This window comes from Chlamydotis macqueenii, chromosome 1 (genome assembly GCF_036417535.1).
Source record: "Chlamydotis macqueenii isolate bChlMac1 chromosome 1, bChlMac1.mat, whole genome shotgun sequence".
Lineage (NCBI taxonomy): Eukaryota > Metazoa > Chordata > Aves > Otidiformes > Otididae > Chlamydotis > Chlamydotis macqueenii.
Window position 1 is genome coordinate 203,704,027 of NC_141556.1, and position 17,161 is coordinate 203,721,187.

At 44.8% G+C, this 17,161-nt stretch overlaps 1 protein-coding gene across 2 annotated transcripts in view; it reads left to right on the plus strand.

Annotated features, from left to right (window-relative positions):
* Nucleotides 1-17,161, plus strand: part of MTMR2 (myotubularin related protein 2) — a 64,379-nt gene that overhangs the window by 35,308 nt on the left and 11,910 nt on the right. For both annotated transcript variants that reach the window (XM_086739611.1, XM_086739612.1), the window contains 5 exons: nt 3,437-3,512; nt 6,624-6,718; nt 6,897-7,007; nt 9,568-9,669; nt 10,357-10,440. In XM_086739611.1, the coding sequence (XP_086595737.1) occupies nt 3,437-3,512; nt 6,624-6,718; nt 6,897-7,007; nt 9,568-9,669; nt 10,357-10,440 (468 nt within the window). The remainder of the gene's footprint in view (nt 1-3,436; nt 3,513-6,623; nt 6,719-6,896; nt 7,008-9,567; nt 9,670-10,356; nt 10,441-17,161) is intronic.

Consider the following 17,161-nt stretch of genomic DNA (forward strand, 5'->3'; position numbering starts at 1 on the left):
CTCAGTAGCATTAGTGCATCAGTAGCCAGCTGTCACTCTTCTGCAGCTGGGCTGCTGCAGTTGTGTCCCTGGCTCCCTTGCCTGCTTCCTTGCCTCACTGGAGCTCTTAATTTTGTTTTGCAGGATTTGCAGAGTGCTAAATCTGGGCCCAGGAGTCTTATTTTTAGAGGTTTGAAAATAGGCTAATGTACAAAAAAAGGTGGTTTTGACAGTTTAATGAACCATTTTGGATTTGAGGGGGAGAGAGGATAATGGCAGTAAGATGGAGGGACTTTTAATGTAATGTCCTTAGTCATTTAAGGGGCAGAGGGTCCATTTATGCTGTTAGCATCCTCCCAGAACTCTATGTGCATATTGTCCCGTCCCATCCTTCCTCCTTGATGTGTTTCCAAAACTTATTTCCTTGTCCACCCACTTCCTCCCTCCTGCCACCCTCTATGCTTCAGTGCTGCACCAGATGTCTTCTCGTGTGCCTGCTGCCTGCATTGTCAGCTGCACACAGATTACATTTCCCTGAATCAGTTTTAAGGAGCCGTTGATGGAGGTGGATTTCAAGAAAATGCCTAACCTTCATTTCTCGGTTTCTGTCAGTATGGGTTTCAAGCGTTCACATTCCAACTAGAAGGCTCATTCAAGGTCTAGAGCTGGGCAGACGCTGCGAAGACCGGCACACTGGAGAAGTGTTTGTCCTGGGCTTTCTGACCGTGTCTGTCTCAGCCTCTTGGGAAGGATGACTTATCCAGGGGTGATGTGCTTGCACTGACTTTGAAATCATCATGAAGGCAGTTGGTGTTGTGTTACCTGAGGTAGGTCGTGTGGCTGAGCTCACTTGAGGGATGGTGAAAATGAGTCTAGTGCTCAACTCTATTTAAAAAAAAAAAGGACACTAAAAAAAGGGAGGGGGAGGGAGGCAAGGGAGCCGAAGCTGTCGACCTTGAAGTGCTGCGTTTCCAGGAAGCCATCCGTCTGCTGCCCTTTGTTGAAGTGCGTGCAGGTTTGGATCGCTAACCCTTTCCTCTAACCCCGGGGACTCCGCATTTTGGAGAATATGAGTGAGCAGATGGATTTTACTAAAAGAGCCAGTTTTTAAACTGAAAAAGCTTTCAACCTTGACTTTACAGAATGGTGTTGACATGGAGGTCTTTGTCTTTCATACTGCTTGCCTCTTCCCTCCCTCTCCCCCACCTGCAGTACAGTGTTTAAACCCACCTGAGCACTTCCCACCCAGTCATCACGGCAGCTGCTTGTCAAAACCGAATGCTTTCTGTGTATCTTACCTCATATTTGTTTTGGCTTAAGATGTATCCCAGTCTCCCAAATGTTTACCACTGGACGTGCTCTGGCTGACATCTGCAGGAGAGCGGCGAGTCCAGCTGCTGACTGAAGTGATCCGAGCAGCAGCTGCTGCCCGTTTGGGATACGCACCTTCTCAAAGAAGTTGTGGTGGTGTCCTGAACGCAGAGTGTGTTTTTAATAACATCCTTCCAAGATAAAAGGCCACAAAGATGACCACCATTTACGGACTAATTAGCCAGAAGCCTGTGTCTCATTTGGCATAATCCAGATGTTTTCCTGCTAATTTCAAGGCTGTTACTCAAGTGCAAAAATCGACACACAGGAGTTGAGAGCGGGTCTCCATCACAGGCTTTCATCGAGGAGGCCATCAGTCAGGGCTTTGATGGGGTATGTGATCTTCAGCCAATACAGCTGTGCTGACAAGAAGTCCTCAGCATAGACTTCTGCGAGTTGTACCAGCAAAACCTTGTTTTTACTGGTATCGCTGACATGGGGGAGGAGAAACTTTTCTGCAAATCGCTGCCAGTGTGAGGTCCGTTGATGGTGACCTGCCTTTACCCATCTTGTAGACCCCAGTCTGGCTGCTCTGGCAGCCTCCCTGGTGAGAGCTGGCCTAAGTGAGTGCAGTTGTGAGGTTCCTGTTAGGAAGCCAGGACTGTGCTTGCTTTTATTATTTTTTTTTTTAGGAGTCTTTTGAAAGCTTTTTTTTTTTAAGTGTACATCTTGTTCTCAAGAAGGCTTTGATCTTGTTAATCTTTTCATCTATACGTCAATCTGTTGTGTGAAAATGCTGGAATGTGCGCTTATTGTGGCATGAGGTTTCTTTGGGTTTTGTTTTTATTTTTTTTGCATAGTTCAGAGAATATTTCTTCCCCAAGGCTTTCCCTCTGGCTTGATCCTACATGAAAGTTGACCACAGATGTGTCAGGTTCTAGAGTGCCACTTTAGGCCATGTCTTTGAATTTTCTTTGCAACGATTTCCTGATATAAAATGAAAACAATTATTTCTTGTTCCTCACATTAAGGTAAAGAAAACATTTTGGGTGAGCCTGCGCATTCAGGTGTGAGCAGACATGAGCTCTCCCTGCCTGTCTCCACCACGTGGGATGCTCACCAACTTTAAACCCAAAGTTTTGTGGTTGCTACAGCATGAGGCAGAGTCTGGACTAACTCCCCCACTCTCCGTCTGTGTTACTGGTTTGGGCAAATGTTGTGCTTATGGTTGTGGTTGTTTGGCCAGTTTGATGCAAGGGAAATAATATTAAATCCACCTGTATATTGGCCACATAGGCTTAGCCTTAGTCTTGGTCACTTACATGTGCTCTTCTCCCTAGTTCTTACTGTTTAGACTTCAGGTTATGTTTCATAGTTACAGCCATGCTTTCCTGAAATGTCCACCTGCTCGTGATAGCAGCTGTTCTTGTGAAAACTCTTGTGTAAATGCAATCGTATCTGTGAAAACTAATGCCCTGTAGTAAAAGCTTAACTCAAGGGAAAGCGGAGGAGGGCTCATTTGGCAGCCAAAAAAAAAAATCGAAACTAAGCCTCCTATACATACCTATCAAAATACAGCCTTTGTCACAAGTCACTGCTACTGAACCAAATGGGGATTTTTGCAGTTGTCGGACTCTCGTTGAAGACAATGGTGTGGCAAGGTGTCCTTTTAAGTTTTCCTCAGTGTAAACTAGAAGTTGCTCTACTTAATAGTTGATAGTGTCATGGTAATAGGTGAGCACTACAGCTGGGAAAGGAACTGATCCCTTTGGTTCCGTATGCAACTGTGAGAGAGTTTGACTTGTGATGATGGGCTGGGGAGGAGAAGGTTGGAGCATGAAAGGCAGCCACCTGGGAAGTGTGCTGCCAGAGCAGACAGCCTGCTTGGCACAGCCTCTCCATCGCAGACATCCCTGCTTTAAACACTTCTGCGTGGCCCAGGGGTGTGCTCGAGGGCGGCACCGAGGTCTCTCACGTGCTTTGTTTTGACCTTTCAGAGGCTGAGACGTTAGTACAGTTAGGCTGTACTTCAAGATCTTTGAATATTTGTTGTCCTTGATGCTGTTGACTTGTTGCAGGTAGGTGTAAACTTCTTGGTTTATGAAAACATAATGAATTTCTTTTTCTACCTCTATCTTTTGCCTAGGTCCTGAGGGAGAATAATAAATTGGCTGAAATGGAAGAGCCACCTTTGCTACCAGGAGAAACCATTAAAGACATGGGTATGTGAAGAGGGAGTTTCTTATTGTTTACTGACCAGATAGAATATCCATAGAGGAAAATGTCTTGGTGATCAGTGACCAACAACAGCAAATTGCTGATGTTTTGAGAACCATGTTTCATTAATCGAGTTATTGCACATCACGTGAGCCAAGGTAACTGTATGTCTCCCCTTAGCATGTGGCAAATACAAGGCAATTCAAAATATCTTAGCACACATGTTGAGATCTGTTGTACAGCTTTACATTTGCTGCCCCCTGAGAGAACATGGATCAGCTGTTTCAAGTTGTGCTTGCTACAGGGTAACTTCACAGGTTGACACAGCACAATTGTGTGTCGAATTTCTGTGACAAACTGCGGGAGAGGATAGTGCTGTTGCAGAGAACTTGCTGTGATATGGGGATGGGGCTTTTTTCTGTTTTTTTTTTCCATCCAGACTTTCTGATGTGCATCAAGTTTGCTGGTGGTCTCTAGTCTGAAATTTTCAGTAAGCCTCTTGATTAATTTTCTGTGAAAGATATTTGCATTTGCTAGTTTAACACATTGACTTCATCTTAAAACTATATGGAAGAAAGCTACTTCAGTCCTAAAAAAACCGCAACACCCAACAACAACAACAACAACAACAACAAAAAAAAGCTAAAACAAAAATCAAAAAATCCCACTTGAATGCTCAGGAATGGTTTAAGAAATTTGAGTACTTTAGCTGTTAGCAAATGATGTGATGAGCCACGTAGTCTGTAAGACTGGGTGGCTCTTGGAGTAGGCCAGACAGTCCAGCAAGAAGTTAAAGGTAGCAAAAAGGAAATCATTATTATTCATCAGCAATAATTATTTCCTGTTAAAAGTATCAAGAAAGGCAATGTAATTATCTTTGTATTTTACAGGGAAGGGAAGAAAAATTATTTCAGCCAGCTCAGTAATCTAGGGTAAGATTGGCCCTATAAAAGACAGGAATTCCATAAGCAGGGAAATTAGTAAATCCTGGTTTCCAGTATCTTTCTCCCATATGGATTCTCTTATACCTGCCAAAGACTGAGCTTATTAGACTTCCCCTTGGTAGTAGCACAACCTCCCTATTATACCTGGCATCCGTTCTCACAAACAGCGAAGCATTTTAATGCCGTGGAGATCCCTGTTTATCAGATAGAGACTGTTGGAATCATACAGCTGTGGTAGGGTTAGGGTCAGACAAGCCATGTGTGTAGGTACATGTGTACATGTGCAGTGTAATTAAGTAAAATTGTTCCCTTAAGAAACCAAGCTAATAAAATGCAAATGTGAAAGGTGATGTGGCTTACAAGCTGGCAAAGCCAGTGTTTGAGATCATGCCTGGGATTCCTTACCTGGAAAACATTTTTCTAGTGCCTTTCCTCTTTACCCAGAAGTCCTGTTCCTTTTCAGATGTAAATGCACACTTCTCTTATTTTGTTTTAGGTTTTGTTTTGGTTTTTTTAAACATTTTGCAATTACATTTTGAATAATGGGAACTCTTGTGGAAAAACCAGGCAGGCTGCCCTCACCCTTATTATGCTTCATAAGTCTGCTTTCAAACCTCTGTCAAACTAGACTTTGAAAATAAGTGATTAACAATCAGCCAATAATGAAACACTTGGTTTAAATAGAACAGGCTAGAAGCATTTTATGTTTAATTGTCCTTCCAACAAAGACATGTAAATTAAAATAAATATGTAAGTAATGAAATTGCTAGCGTTGGTGTGTGTATATACATTTTTAACCAAAAGTTCTGTGCTACGTATTTTACTCTGAATTAGTCACTCCTGATTTTTTTAAGGATCCTTCTGCATATCCAGATCTCAAGAGTCAGTGAAGACTATGCAGAAGTAGAGCTGACGTGAAGATAATTTAGTTATATGAGTTGGTAGTGCCCTAGAGTAAGGCAGTCTCTCTTCTCCTCTCTCCCCAGGCTAAATCTCATGGGATAAAGGTAGAAGAAATTCAGGTCCCCATCCTGACAGCTCAGCAGCATCACACCTCTTGTGTGTGGTGGCTGTCACCTGGTTGGGAGGCGAGCTGTCCTCCTGACTTCACACAGCCCTGCCAAAATAGATCCATTAGGGTTTGGAGTCTTGAGGTTATTAAGATGGTGCGGGGGGTTCTTTCATGGATCCGGCAGCTCTGGTCAGTGGGTCTCCTGGAAAGATCTCTGTGTGTTTGAGGGGTGTCATTACTTGTCGGTGATAGCGTAAACCATTGCCACAGCACAGCCAGCCAACTGCTTCAGTGGCAGAAGATGTGATGAGTCACTACTGGGTGGCAGTGGGGGGAGAGAATGGCTTCAGTGTTGGCATTTTTAATTTAATGTAAACCAGATGGGCAGTTACGGGAGGTGTTTGCTGTGGAAAACCAGCAGCACCTCTTGCTTTTTTTTTCTGGGACAAGTGAAAAATGTTTGAGGCCTTTTAAGAAGGGGACTGTTTTGAGTCACCATCACTCATGCTCAAAAATAATGGAATTGTTGCAGAGTAACTTGATCACTGACTTCAGACTGAAAATCACCGACAGTTGGGTGCTACTAAGATTCCTGGCTGCTGGAAATCGCTGTAGCTCCACTGGCTTTTAGCATGAGGGCCTTCATCCCAGGGCTGACTCTGCGTGCACAGGTGTGCAGAAGGACCCAAGCATCCTAAAAACCACATGTAGGAGAACTGCCTTCTCCCGTCCTTGGTGGCACAAACCAGCTTACTGGCGATCCTTAGCTTTTATGCAAATTGTTGTCAGCTTCAAATGTATCATCCAGGCAGGAATTGTCTTCTCTTTTTGTGCATGCTATTCTCAGCTGCTGGCAATGCATGACTCAGTAAGAGTGAAGAGTTTACAGCTGAATATTGGCTGTTTTACAGGGGCAGCAGTTCTGTGCAAACGTAGGATTCTAGGTGATGGTACTTGCTTGGAGTTCAGTTTATACCTGAACTCTTACCTTCTCCGCGGGACTGAAACTGGCACGTTAGTTCTAGGCTAGAACCCCAGATTAAACTGATTTTTATTCCTTCATCTGAAAAGAAGAGTCCCCCAAATATTGTTGCTGTCGTAATTTTACTCCTATAAATTAACCATGAAATTAACAACTTTTTTTTTCTTTTTTTTTTAAGCTAAGGATGTTACTTATATCTGCCCCTTCACTGGAGCGATTAGAGGAACCCTTACTGTTACCAATTATAGACTGTATTTTAAAAGCATGGAACGGGTAAGCTTTTGAAACCATCTGCTTTTGTTGGCTATTCAATCTTTAGACCTAAGTGTTCTTTGAGAGTAATTCTGTGTGACTCATAGCTATATGTTTGGGAATATAGACATAAGGGAGCAGCAGCTGGGGACTTTTTCCCCCTCCCCTTTTTAAACTCACAAATTTCAACTGTCTACAGGACCCTCCTTTTGTCCTAGATGCATCTTTAGGTGTAATCAACAGAGTGGAGAAAATTGGAGGTGCTTCCAGTCGCGGTGAGAATTCATACGGGCTGGAGATTGTATGCAAGGTAAACTTTTGTCTGTGTTTTACTGTGGGGGAAGGGGAACATATATTTTAAATGTCTACTTACTGTAGACCTACAAAGTAGATAAAGCCACATTCTCCAGTCCTAAATCCGTACCTCCACTGTTCACCAGGGCATAGCCCCTCTGCTTCCCTCTGTGGCCATGTGGGGAGAGCTGGATTCTGGACCTTGTAGGTCCTAGGCTGCTTAGAGCTCTCGTGGCTGAAAGGATGCCACTTTCTGGATAAGGACAGATGGAGGAATGAGAAGGAGTCCCAGACTGCACCGGTCACTGCTGTGATTTTGATGCACCAGGAAGCTAAGCAGACTCCCAAGCTGTGGATGTGCTGAGTCAAGAGCAGTTGATGTAGTCTGTACCAAATCACCCAGCTGCCCCCTCATCCTATTGCAGTCGTGATCTTCTGTGGCTAACGTAGGGGTGCTTCTGCTGGCAAGCTAATTTGTCCCCTGGTTTGATCTGGGTTCCTAGTCCTCAGCCGTTTTGCCTCTATGCAAGTATGCACACACGGTCAAGTTTGGAGTGAGCTACATTGTTTCCCTGGGTGGGAAACCCAGGCACAAACTGTATGATCATAGAATCATAGAATCACATGGTTGGATGGGACCTATAAGATCATCTAGTCCAACCGTCTTCCCACTACCATTGCTGCCACAGCTACTAAACCATATCCTGTAGTTTCTCATCAAGCCGCCTCTTGAACACTGCCAGGGACGGAGACTCCACCACCTCCCTGGGCAGGCCGTTCCAGTGCCTTACCACTCTTTGAGAGAAAAAGTTTTTCCTCAAGTCCAATCTAAACCTCCTCTGGTACAACTTGTGGCCATTTCCTCGGGTCCTGCTTGTTGCCTGGAAGAAGAGGCCAAACCCCTGTTCATCACAACCTGCCTTCAGGCAGCTATAGAGTGCAATGAGGTCTCCCCTGAGCCTCCTCTTCTTCAGACTAAACAATCCCAACTCTCTCAGCCGCTCCTCATAAGACTTGTGCTCCAGACCCCTCACCAGCTTTGTTGCCCTTCTCTGGACACGTTCCAGGGCTTCAATGTCTTTCTTGTAGTGAGGGGCCCAAAACTGAACACAATACTCAAGGTGCGGCCTCACCAGTGCCGAATACAGGGGGATGATTACCTCCCTGCTCCTGCTGGCCACACTATTTCTAATGCAGGCCAGGATGCCGTTGGCCCTCTTGGCCACCTGGGCACACTGTCGGCTCATGTTCAGCTGAGCATCAACCAACACCCCCAGGTCCCTTTCCTCTTCACAGTCCTCCAGCCACTCAGCTCCGAGCCTATAGCGCTGCATGGGGTTATTGTGGCCAAAGTGCAGGACCCGACACTTGGCCTTGTTGAACCTCATGCCATTCAGCTCAGCCCAGTGATCCAGCCTATCCAGATCCCTCTGAAGGGCCTCCCTACCCTCAGGCAGATCAACACCGCCACCCAACTTGGTGTCATCTGCAAACTTACTGAGGGTACACTCAATCCCCTCGTCTAGGTCATCAATAAAGATATTGAACAAGATGGGCCCAAGTACCGACCCCTGGGGGACACCACTTGTAACAGGCTGCCAGCTGGACTTGACTCCATTAACCACCACCCGCTGGGCACGGCCCCAATATGATAGGTATCTTAGCCCTATACAGTCTGCTTGGCCCAGGATATGCAGAACAGTTTAGTGCAATAACAGTGCAGGGCAGATCCAGCTTATGCATCCTGAAGTGTTCTCTGTCTGAGATCAATTATCTAATCTCAGTCTTGTGAGTCAGCTGTGTCTTTAGCTGTTTATCTCATTCTCTGACTTGCTGTACCATCTTCATATGTTTGAACTTGATAGCTCATTTCCTGCTGGTGCCTTTTAGAGTGTTTACTGCAAGTGTTGTAGGCTTGGCTGGAAAGTCTTGGCATTTTAGAGGTTATTTAATTTCTGAATTTGATTTTGTAGATACGTGTGGAAAGGGGGTCTTGGGTTACTGCTGTTAGTGGAAACTGCTGCTGCTGCTGTGCAAAGTGGAGGACTTGCCAGTTTCAGCCATCCTCTCTAGTGCTCTGAGAGACAGAAGCTTTAAAGGGAGATGGCACTGGGTGCTTTGCACCAGACTGGCTGGACTCGGGCTCCCTGTGTGCAGAAGCTCTGTGGAGGTACTCTGTGAGACAGTCCCTTCCAGCTGCCTGCTGGCACAGCTCCGCCTGAGAGCCCAGTAAGAGCCAGGAGGTCTGTCTCACCAAGTCCTGACGGTCCTTGAGTGAGGCTCTGCCGTAGGCTTTCAGCAGGTAGAGAGCCTCAGGTGAAGGCAAGACGCTGCGATCAGGTGCACCCGCGCACTCCCTCTGCTCCACTGCAGTTGTGGCAGGCTTTGTTGAAGGCTGCAGACAACCGCTGACCCAAGCCCAGAGTTGCAGTACAACGGTGTTCAAAGTACAATATTAAATCAGTGCTAGAAAGAGCATCGTGATGTGACCCTATTTTGAATGCTGGCTTTTGGATTTTCTTTGAATTTTGAAATGATTCAGAAATCTGCAATTTGATGTCCCTCTATTTTCTTAGGATATTCGAAACTTGCGATTTGCTCATAAGCCTGAAGGGAGAACTAGACGATCCATATTTGAGAACCTAATGAAATATGCATTCCCAGTTTCAAATAATCTGGTAAGTTTTTCTTCTATTTTTCTTCAAAACACAGAGCGGCAGTAACCTGTTTTACTCAGTCCCATCTACTTGTTACAGTGTTCACTTGGGGTGCATTTTGTTGAAGGAGGAGAGAGGCTGGGTTTTAAATCTGTTTTAGTATTAATTCCGTAGGAGTTTAGGCTGTATAGAAAACAGGAAGTGTGCTACCATGGGGCTGGATTCCTTCATGCAGGGAGAATGACTTACTGATACATCATCGTAACAGAGGGGAAATATTCAAAGCACAGTGACATCCATCAGGGTTTTACAGCTAATGGTGACTGCGCTGCCCCAAATCTGGAATGCAGTTCATCTGCTCTGTCGTGTTATGACACTGCAATTGTTGCTTAAAATACAGGTTGAGAATCTAGTTCTTAATATGTGAGAGCATTCTTACCCAAGTAGTCTTATCTTTCTCTCTTTAATAATTAACTCCTTTTGTCCATGAAGTACCAGGTAATAGACAAGCAAGATCAGGGGTAGAGAGGAAAGCGCATTGTTGTACTAATTACCTGCTGCAGCAAGCATGTTAATCTTTTTCACCAAGCCCTAAGACAAGTAGTGCAGTGGGAAAAAAGAAGGACCAGTCATGAGTTATTACTTGAAATATCAAACATCTTGGAAATGGGCTCTGAGTGGGCTCTTAATGGTAATTTTTTTTTTCAGCCACTTTTTGCATTTGAGTACAAAGAGGTTTTCCCAGAAAATGGATGGAAGGTGTATGACCCTACTTGGGAGTACAGAAGACAGGTGAGTATTGTGCCAAGTCCTTCCTCATCCTCTCCACTATTCAGAAGTGAGGCTCTGGGCCGCAATAGAATTACAGGTTGCATGGAACGGGGAATAATCCTGCTGACAAGTGTCGTGCAGACTGGGTTAGGACATTGTTGTCCACACTGCAGTGATCGATGGCAGCACTACAGCTTTAGAGATAGTAGCATCCACTGATGGAGCTTACTCAGGCTGGAGAGAGCGGACTTTAGGCTTTGGTAGAAAAAAATAATTGCTCTGGCTTAGTCATCAGCCACTGCTGGCAGTGAGGAAGGGAGGATGCATTTTGCAGGTACAGACATCCCATTGTTGAGTTTCACACCTCAGCTCTTGCTTTTGTCAGTTTTAATTCTTTCCAGTTTTCTGTAAGATATCTCAAACAGGACCTTGGAAAGAAAAAAAATTAAATGTAGAATGCCTTCATTTTCTTGGGGAATCAGCACAGGCATCACCCTAGAGAGTGTTGTGATTAACCTTAGCTTGGAACCGACAGTTCCACCCAAGTAGTGTGTCAGAGTAGACTGGTCAAAGGTGATAATGATCATGAAGTGACAGGCTGTCAGTTAGAAATACTGTGGTAAAAACTTGAGTGGTACTCCCAGGGGGAAAAGGTGTGGGAATTTTGTTTTTATAATTAAATCACTCTTATCATAAAATTCTCAAGTTGAGGAAGCAGCACAATTTGGTGACAGTTTTTCCCTGGACACAGTAAACTTTTGTCTCCTCCAGATCTGCCAGGATAAAACCAATTTTCCTTTGTAAAATTAAGAAACTTACAGCCATGTAATTTACAGATTTATTTGAGTCTTGCCCATGAAGCAAAACAAAACAAGATATCTGTCCTAGCCTAGATGTTCATCTAAGGAATGATGACCAAAACCTGAGGAAGGGATTCATTTTCCTAGCTTTAGTCTTCTAAAAGCCTTCTAAATTGGTTATCTCAGCCTATCATTAACAGATGGGAAGAGAGAGCTTCACTATTGGGAGTGATTTGTTCCCTCCTAAAATAGCTGCCTGAGATAGATCGCTGGCTTCTATAATACTAATGGAAAGTGAGATATATCTTACCTCCACCAACTTCATTGCAAAAAAGAGTGTGTTTGCAGTGAGATACCACAATCTAAAATCCTAGCAGAGACAAACTCTAGTCCTTTGTAATCAACAACACACACTGTAGCTAAGGTCAACTTTGACTAATAAGACCAGATAACGCAGCACTTATTGCTTTGTTTAGAGTTTACCTCTTTCTTGGGAGTTATTTTAAGAAAAGATCTGTTTATAAAGATGGATCTGCAGCCCGCTGTATGGGAAAGATGCTTCTTTACAGAACTGAGAACTTTGGAGTAAAGCCTAAAGAGTACCTGTGCTATCAAAATAATCTCCATTGAAGAGCACAGCATTCACTTAGCCAAGCTTCAGTTAGAACAGATGAAGTACAAAAGACATTCTTACAATACCTAGAAAGAAGGAAGAGTGACCCTTGAGAATTTAAAGGAAAATTATTCCAATTTCTTAATCCCGGCACGTCTGGTTTTAGAAGCTTTTCTGTCCATATTAGTTTATATTGTAATTGGCTGTACCTTAAATTTGGCAAGAGCTTGGTTACACAGTGAAAGGACATATAGATTTACGTGCATGGGATGTGCAGCTCTTCATGGCCTTCCTGTAAAGAAAATGGGACTCTGGGCAGTGGTTTTGTTATTTCTGGTCCTACGAGGTAGCCCTGTTGTGTGTAAGGCATGTCACAACTGAGACATTGCTGCAGCATGTACTTCTGTTATGCCCTGCTTTTTTTTATAATTTTTGAGCAGACAGGAAAAACAGCCTGACTGCTTTTATGTCAAGAAACCAAACTGATGTCCTGTGCTGAAGCCCCCGGTCATTTGCTTACATTGGTAACTGCAAAAATGAATCCAAACCAGGATTTTTTGCGGCCGTGACCTATCTGAATTTTACCCATGATGGGCCACAGTCATTCTGTTCCAGATCACGCAATCCATCTGTTCCAGTAGCTTATCTCCAAAAGTGACCAGCACCAGCTGCTGAAGAAGAGGCAAACCGTACTGCAGGAGATGTTTATGTTGTGATCTGGCCGGGAGGAGAATTTCATCCCTTTCATTAGAGCTGATTTAGGTCCTGCAGTGTGAAGCTTTGTCCCCTCCAAAACTTTTAGGTATTTCAGTCTGTTTATTTAATTTCAGCATTTATAACTGTGAATGTTCAATTTATCTGTGTGAATGTCTTAGCCTTTTTTCTTAATCCAACCGGCAATAACAAGTACTACAGTAAATCAGGATTATGTCCTGAAATGGCAGCAGGGATTCGTTAACAGTAAAACAAAACTAGCATCATCGAATCAGATAGTGGGATTCCCTGTCTCTGACTGTATGAATTGTGATCAGAAATAGAAAAGCAGGACATACGTGCTATCTGTAGGATCTTTTGGAACTGGTTTAAAAACTGTTAGAGAAGAGCTGGCATAGGGCACAAACCGCCCAGCAGTATGGCCAGGCATTAACTTGGAGTGTCTTAGGCCAGGTCAGTCATTTCCCCGTGGGAGCAGGGACGCAGAGAGAGGGGAGCAGAGCAAAAATAAAAGCCAACTGCCTTTTAAAGTAGGATCCGTGGTAGGATTTATGTCTACACTGGTGTACATGGCGAGTTTGCATGTGGTATGATTTATTTATTATACATTTTTTTCAGATTAATATAACTGTGTTGATGTGATGGAGATTGTAGCAATTAGGAAAGATATTCCATAAATCCTTGACTTCTCTGCTAGCATTCTTGAGTAAGATGGAAATATGTAATTTATTAAAAATCTGTGATTGTGTAAAACTATGGGGAGTAATAAACAACCTGTAGAGAACAAAAGAAACTCAGAGAGGTTTGAGATTTAGTTGGTAAATGGAATCACATGTGGCAAATGAAATTTAAAACTGAAATTGCTCCCTGATTTTTATTACACGCGGGCTGGCAGAGTATAAAACAGAATTGCAAAGTGAATAAGACTCAGTTGAAACCAAAAGGCCTTGAGATGCCTTTGGAGTAACTTAAAGCTTTCATTTTCCTTAATAAGGTGGGGAGCATTTGGAAAATATTACAAAGGGTTGTGAAGCTGGAAATGTGTGATGTTTCCCTACAGAAGTCATGCTCATCTAATCCAATCCACTGGTCATACGTACCAGGGAGCCACAGCGTAGGGCTGTGGTTGCTGCTTTCAGAGAAAACATACAGAAAATAATTCAGAAAAGGAGCTGACCTGTTTTGAGGACAAAAGAAGTGCCCAGCATTAGTATACAACCAGAGTGGGAAAGGTAGAGCATGAGAACAGCATCCTGTGTATGAATGTTGGATGTAACTTTGAGGAAAATTAAAATTAAATTGGTAAATGTCCCATAGTTTAACTGAGATCCTGCTTATGCTGCATATATCTCTACTGCAGAATGGATCACAGCTGTCTTGCGAGTGGAGACAATCTGAGCTGAGTACACGGCAGAGGGACCAGCTTGGCTCTGGCAGCTGTATCCTGTGTCGGTGTAGGGATGCACCTGAGCTCATGTGCGCAGCCTCTTGGTGTCTTGTGGCTCAAAACAAGTTTGAGAGAGGTGCTGCTGATGTATAACTCAGGACCCTCCTTGCCTTGCCCACTGCAGCTCAGGGTGTACCTGCATGGCTAGGCTCACAATCAGTCTACTGTCTCCAGAAGAGAGATGTGACTGTGTAATTCCAGCAAGGAAATTATATTTTCCTGTCGGTGAAAGATCCGCATGTGCTTAAGCTCAAACATATGCTTTGCAAGATGCTGGTTGCAGTGCCATGCTGGTGTGACTTCCACAGTTTTTCCCTGCAAATGAAGAAACTCCATCTTCTACAACATGAGTAGGTCAAGCGATAACTGACCACAGGTCATTAAAGTAAGACATGAATGACTGTCCAATGGGACACCAAGACTGGTTTGTGTGTGGAGATGACACGAAGTCTGCGTCTCTGTGGTTGGATTATACAGTTGTAAGCAGTGTTCCTCAGCACTGGGGAACCTTCATCGCAAGTACCAGGCTGTTACTGTCGCTCTTTTGAGGGAGTGTGTTTGAGCAGCTTTAGCCGTGCATGGAGACACTCTGCCAGCAGGGTATACACAGGTCGAAAGTGTAAAGCAGTTGTGTACTGGCTAACACAGGACCAGTGAGTAAAAAGATGGCAGGGCCTTAACTAGCTACTAGGCTGAACATTAGTACTCACCACCTCAGAGAAGGTGTCTGAAGAGACTTTCCTGGCCAGGCAAGACTAGTGAGAGGAGAAGGATCACTGTCTGCTCCTCCCTCAGTTCGGCTGTTGTTGCCATCTTCCACCAGGAACGTGACCACTACACAGATGACCCAGCTGTTGGCCCTCACCCAGTGACTGCCTACTAGACTTGCAATTTTTCCTTTGGGATTTTATGCCATGTCATGGCGTTGTTTTCCCTTGAAACCTTGAGCTACCAGTGACCCCCATCTCAACAGTCCTCCTCCTCTGTCTGCAGTTTTACATTTCTTGCCTTTCTGTGGATTTTCACACAAGCTCTTTCACATCACTTTGCGGCGTCCTAGGCAGTCTGAGCTGTGGTTGTGCAGCTGGGCCACGTCAGAGCTGGGACCTTAACAGGCTGTTGGGTCCTTGTGGAGTAGAGAGGAGGGAGGGCTGTAAAGCCAGCTTGCCTGCTGCCAAACCTGGGCACAGTTCAGAGCACAGCCTGGGTTCCTTCCGCAGGTGCACAGGCAGGCAGCTCCTGAGCTGGTCCTGAGCCTGCAGGGGCTTCTTGACTTACATCTGTAACAGCTTGGGTTGGTTTGATAGTAAGCTTTTGGGTGCTTACAACTTTCCAGGAAGCAGTGAAATGCATCTTATATGAGGAAATAGCAATATGCTTTATATCATGTCCAGCTTTTTCTATTGATTACAGTTGGAGAAAGTGCAGATCTGAAGGAGTATGAATAAATGCACAAACCTATACTGCATCATGGCAAATGTCCTGGGAAGATGGAAATTCAGCTCTAGCCTGCTTTGCTTATTTCTCCTTGCTTCGAGTCGTGATCTGAATCCAGAGCCCTCTCTGGGTAGTGCTGTGGCTCAAGGCTCCTGTGCCAGGGGAAAGCAGACATTCCTTGTGATTCAAAGGAAATTTGAATGCTGACACACAGCATCTCTTCTTTCTTTGAGAGATTGCCATGGATTTTCCTGGTCGGGGCTGTTGCAAGTAAAGATTTCGTTCAAATTTGTCAGAGTAGCAGATGAAGGACTTAGAGCTTTGGAGGTGTCGGTTCTGGATTGAGCAGTGGGTGCTGAAGCCGCTCTGCCCAGTGCTGTGAAGAGGGTGCTTTACAGTGCCAGTGACTGCTTGATCTTCTCAGTGAGCACTGCCAGAGTTGCAGGGTAGAAGGAAAGGAGCTTTTCTTCCATGTAACTGCTCGTCAGCTCCCATTTTTCTTGCCAAGAGTATGCCAGCAGCATAGTTTTAATTCAGATTTGGGGGAGGTGAAATTTCCAAGCATTGCTGATGGATCCGTTGCAGTGCACTGGTGTGCTTACTAGGACAGGACTGAGAACAATGTAGTCATTTGCCTTAGTTCATTTCCAGATAGTAACCAGTTTGATCACAGCTGATGGACATCTAAGAGCAGGAGTTCTGCTATTCCCTGATTGACAGCAGAGCTGGGGGACCCAGGAGATCCCATCCTTGCTGTGTACAGCAGGTAGACCTCTGAGCACGTTTTACCCATCAGTAAGCTTGAACTATGTATATACACTGTTTGATGCCTGTTTCTGCCACTTCTTTGGCTTCAGGCAGTGTCAAAAATAGCATTCCTTTAGAGTTTTGGGGTACTCATGATCCTGGCAGCTCTGCTGCTTCCTTGTAGCAACATTTCCTTCCCAGGGAGGGCCGCAGGACCAGGGGTAGTTCACAAGCAGGGTGTGACCGGTATTAGACAGAAGGTCTGTCCTCTCCTCAGGTCTGTAACCATGACCTGTTCTGACAGCATGACTCATCGCTCTGACGGAGGACTGGCTGCAGTCTGTGTGGGTCAGCCATAATTACCACAGCTCGTCTGACTTGTGTTAGATTGGTCATTTCTTTCCAATGGGAGCCGCGATGATAATCAGTGTCCCACCACCCTCCTTAAAATGAAGTACTGTTTATTAGAACAGAACAGTATTGTTTTAAGAGTTGATGTTCCTCTAAATCAGACTCTCTGCTTAACAGTCTGGCCATGTTCACTGCAGTAGATCTGTCCTCCCCACAGAGATGTTTTGGGCCAGCGCTCACCCCTGCTGCAGCACACGTCTGTTTAAATCTCGCCTTGCAGGCACGCAGCAGGAACCAGACCGTTAACTCCCAGCCTCAGCCAAACTACGTCTGCAGGTTGTCAGGACCCATCCCCATTGTGCTTCCGGTGCTACCTGGAGGTTGTTGGCTGGGAAGCTGTAGAGCAGCTGTAGAGCTGCATCCCCATCAGAGCGCACTGAACGTTGTGGGGTGTGTGTGTAGATTCCCTGCTCTCCCAGCCCAAGTCAGACTAGTACAACCAGAGAGCTTAGTGTGAGAGGAACAGGGGAGTTGCACATTGCTGTCCAGATCACACGCAGTCACGCAGCCAGAGATACACCATTATTAGGTTTCTGGTGGTTTTAGGAGACTGCACAGCTGTGCAGCAAACAC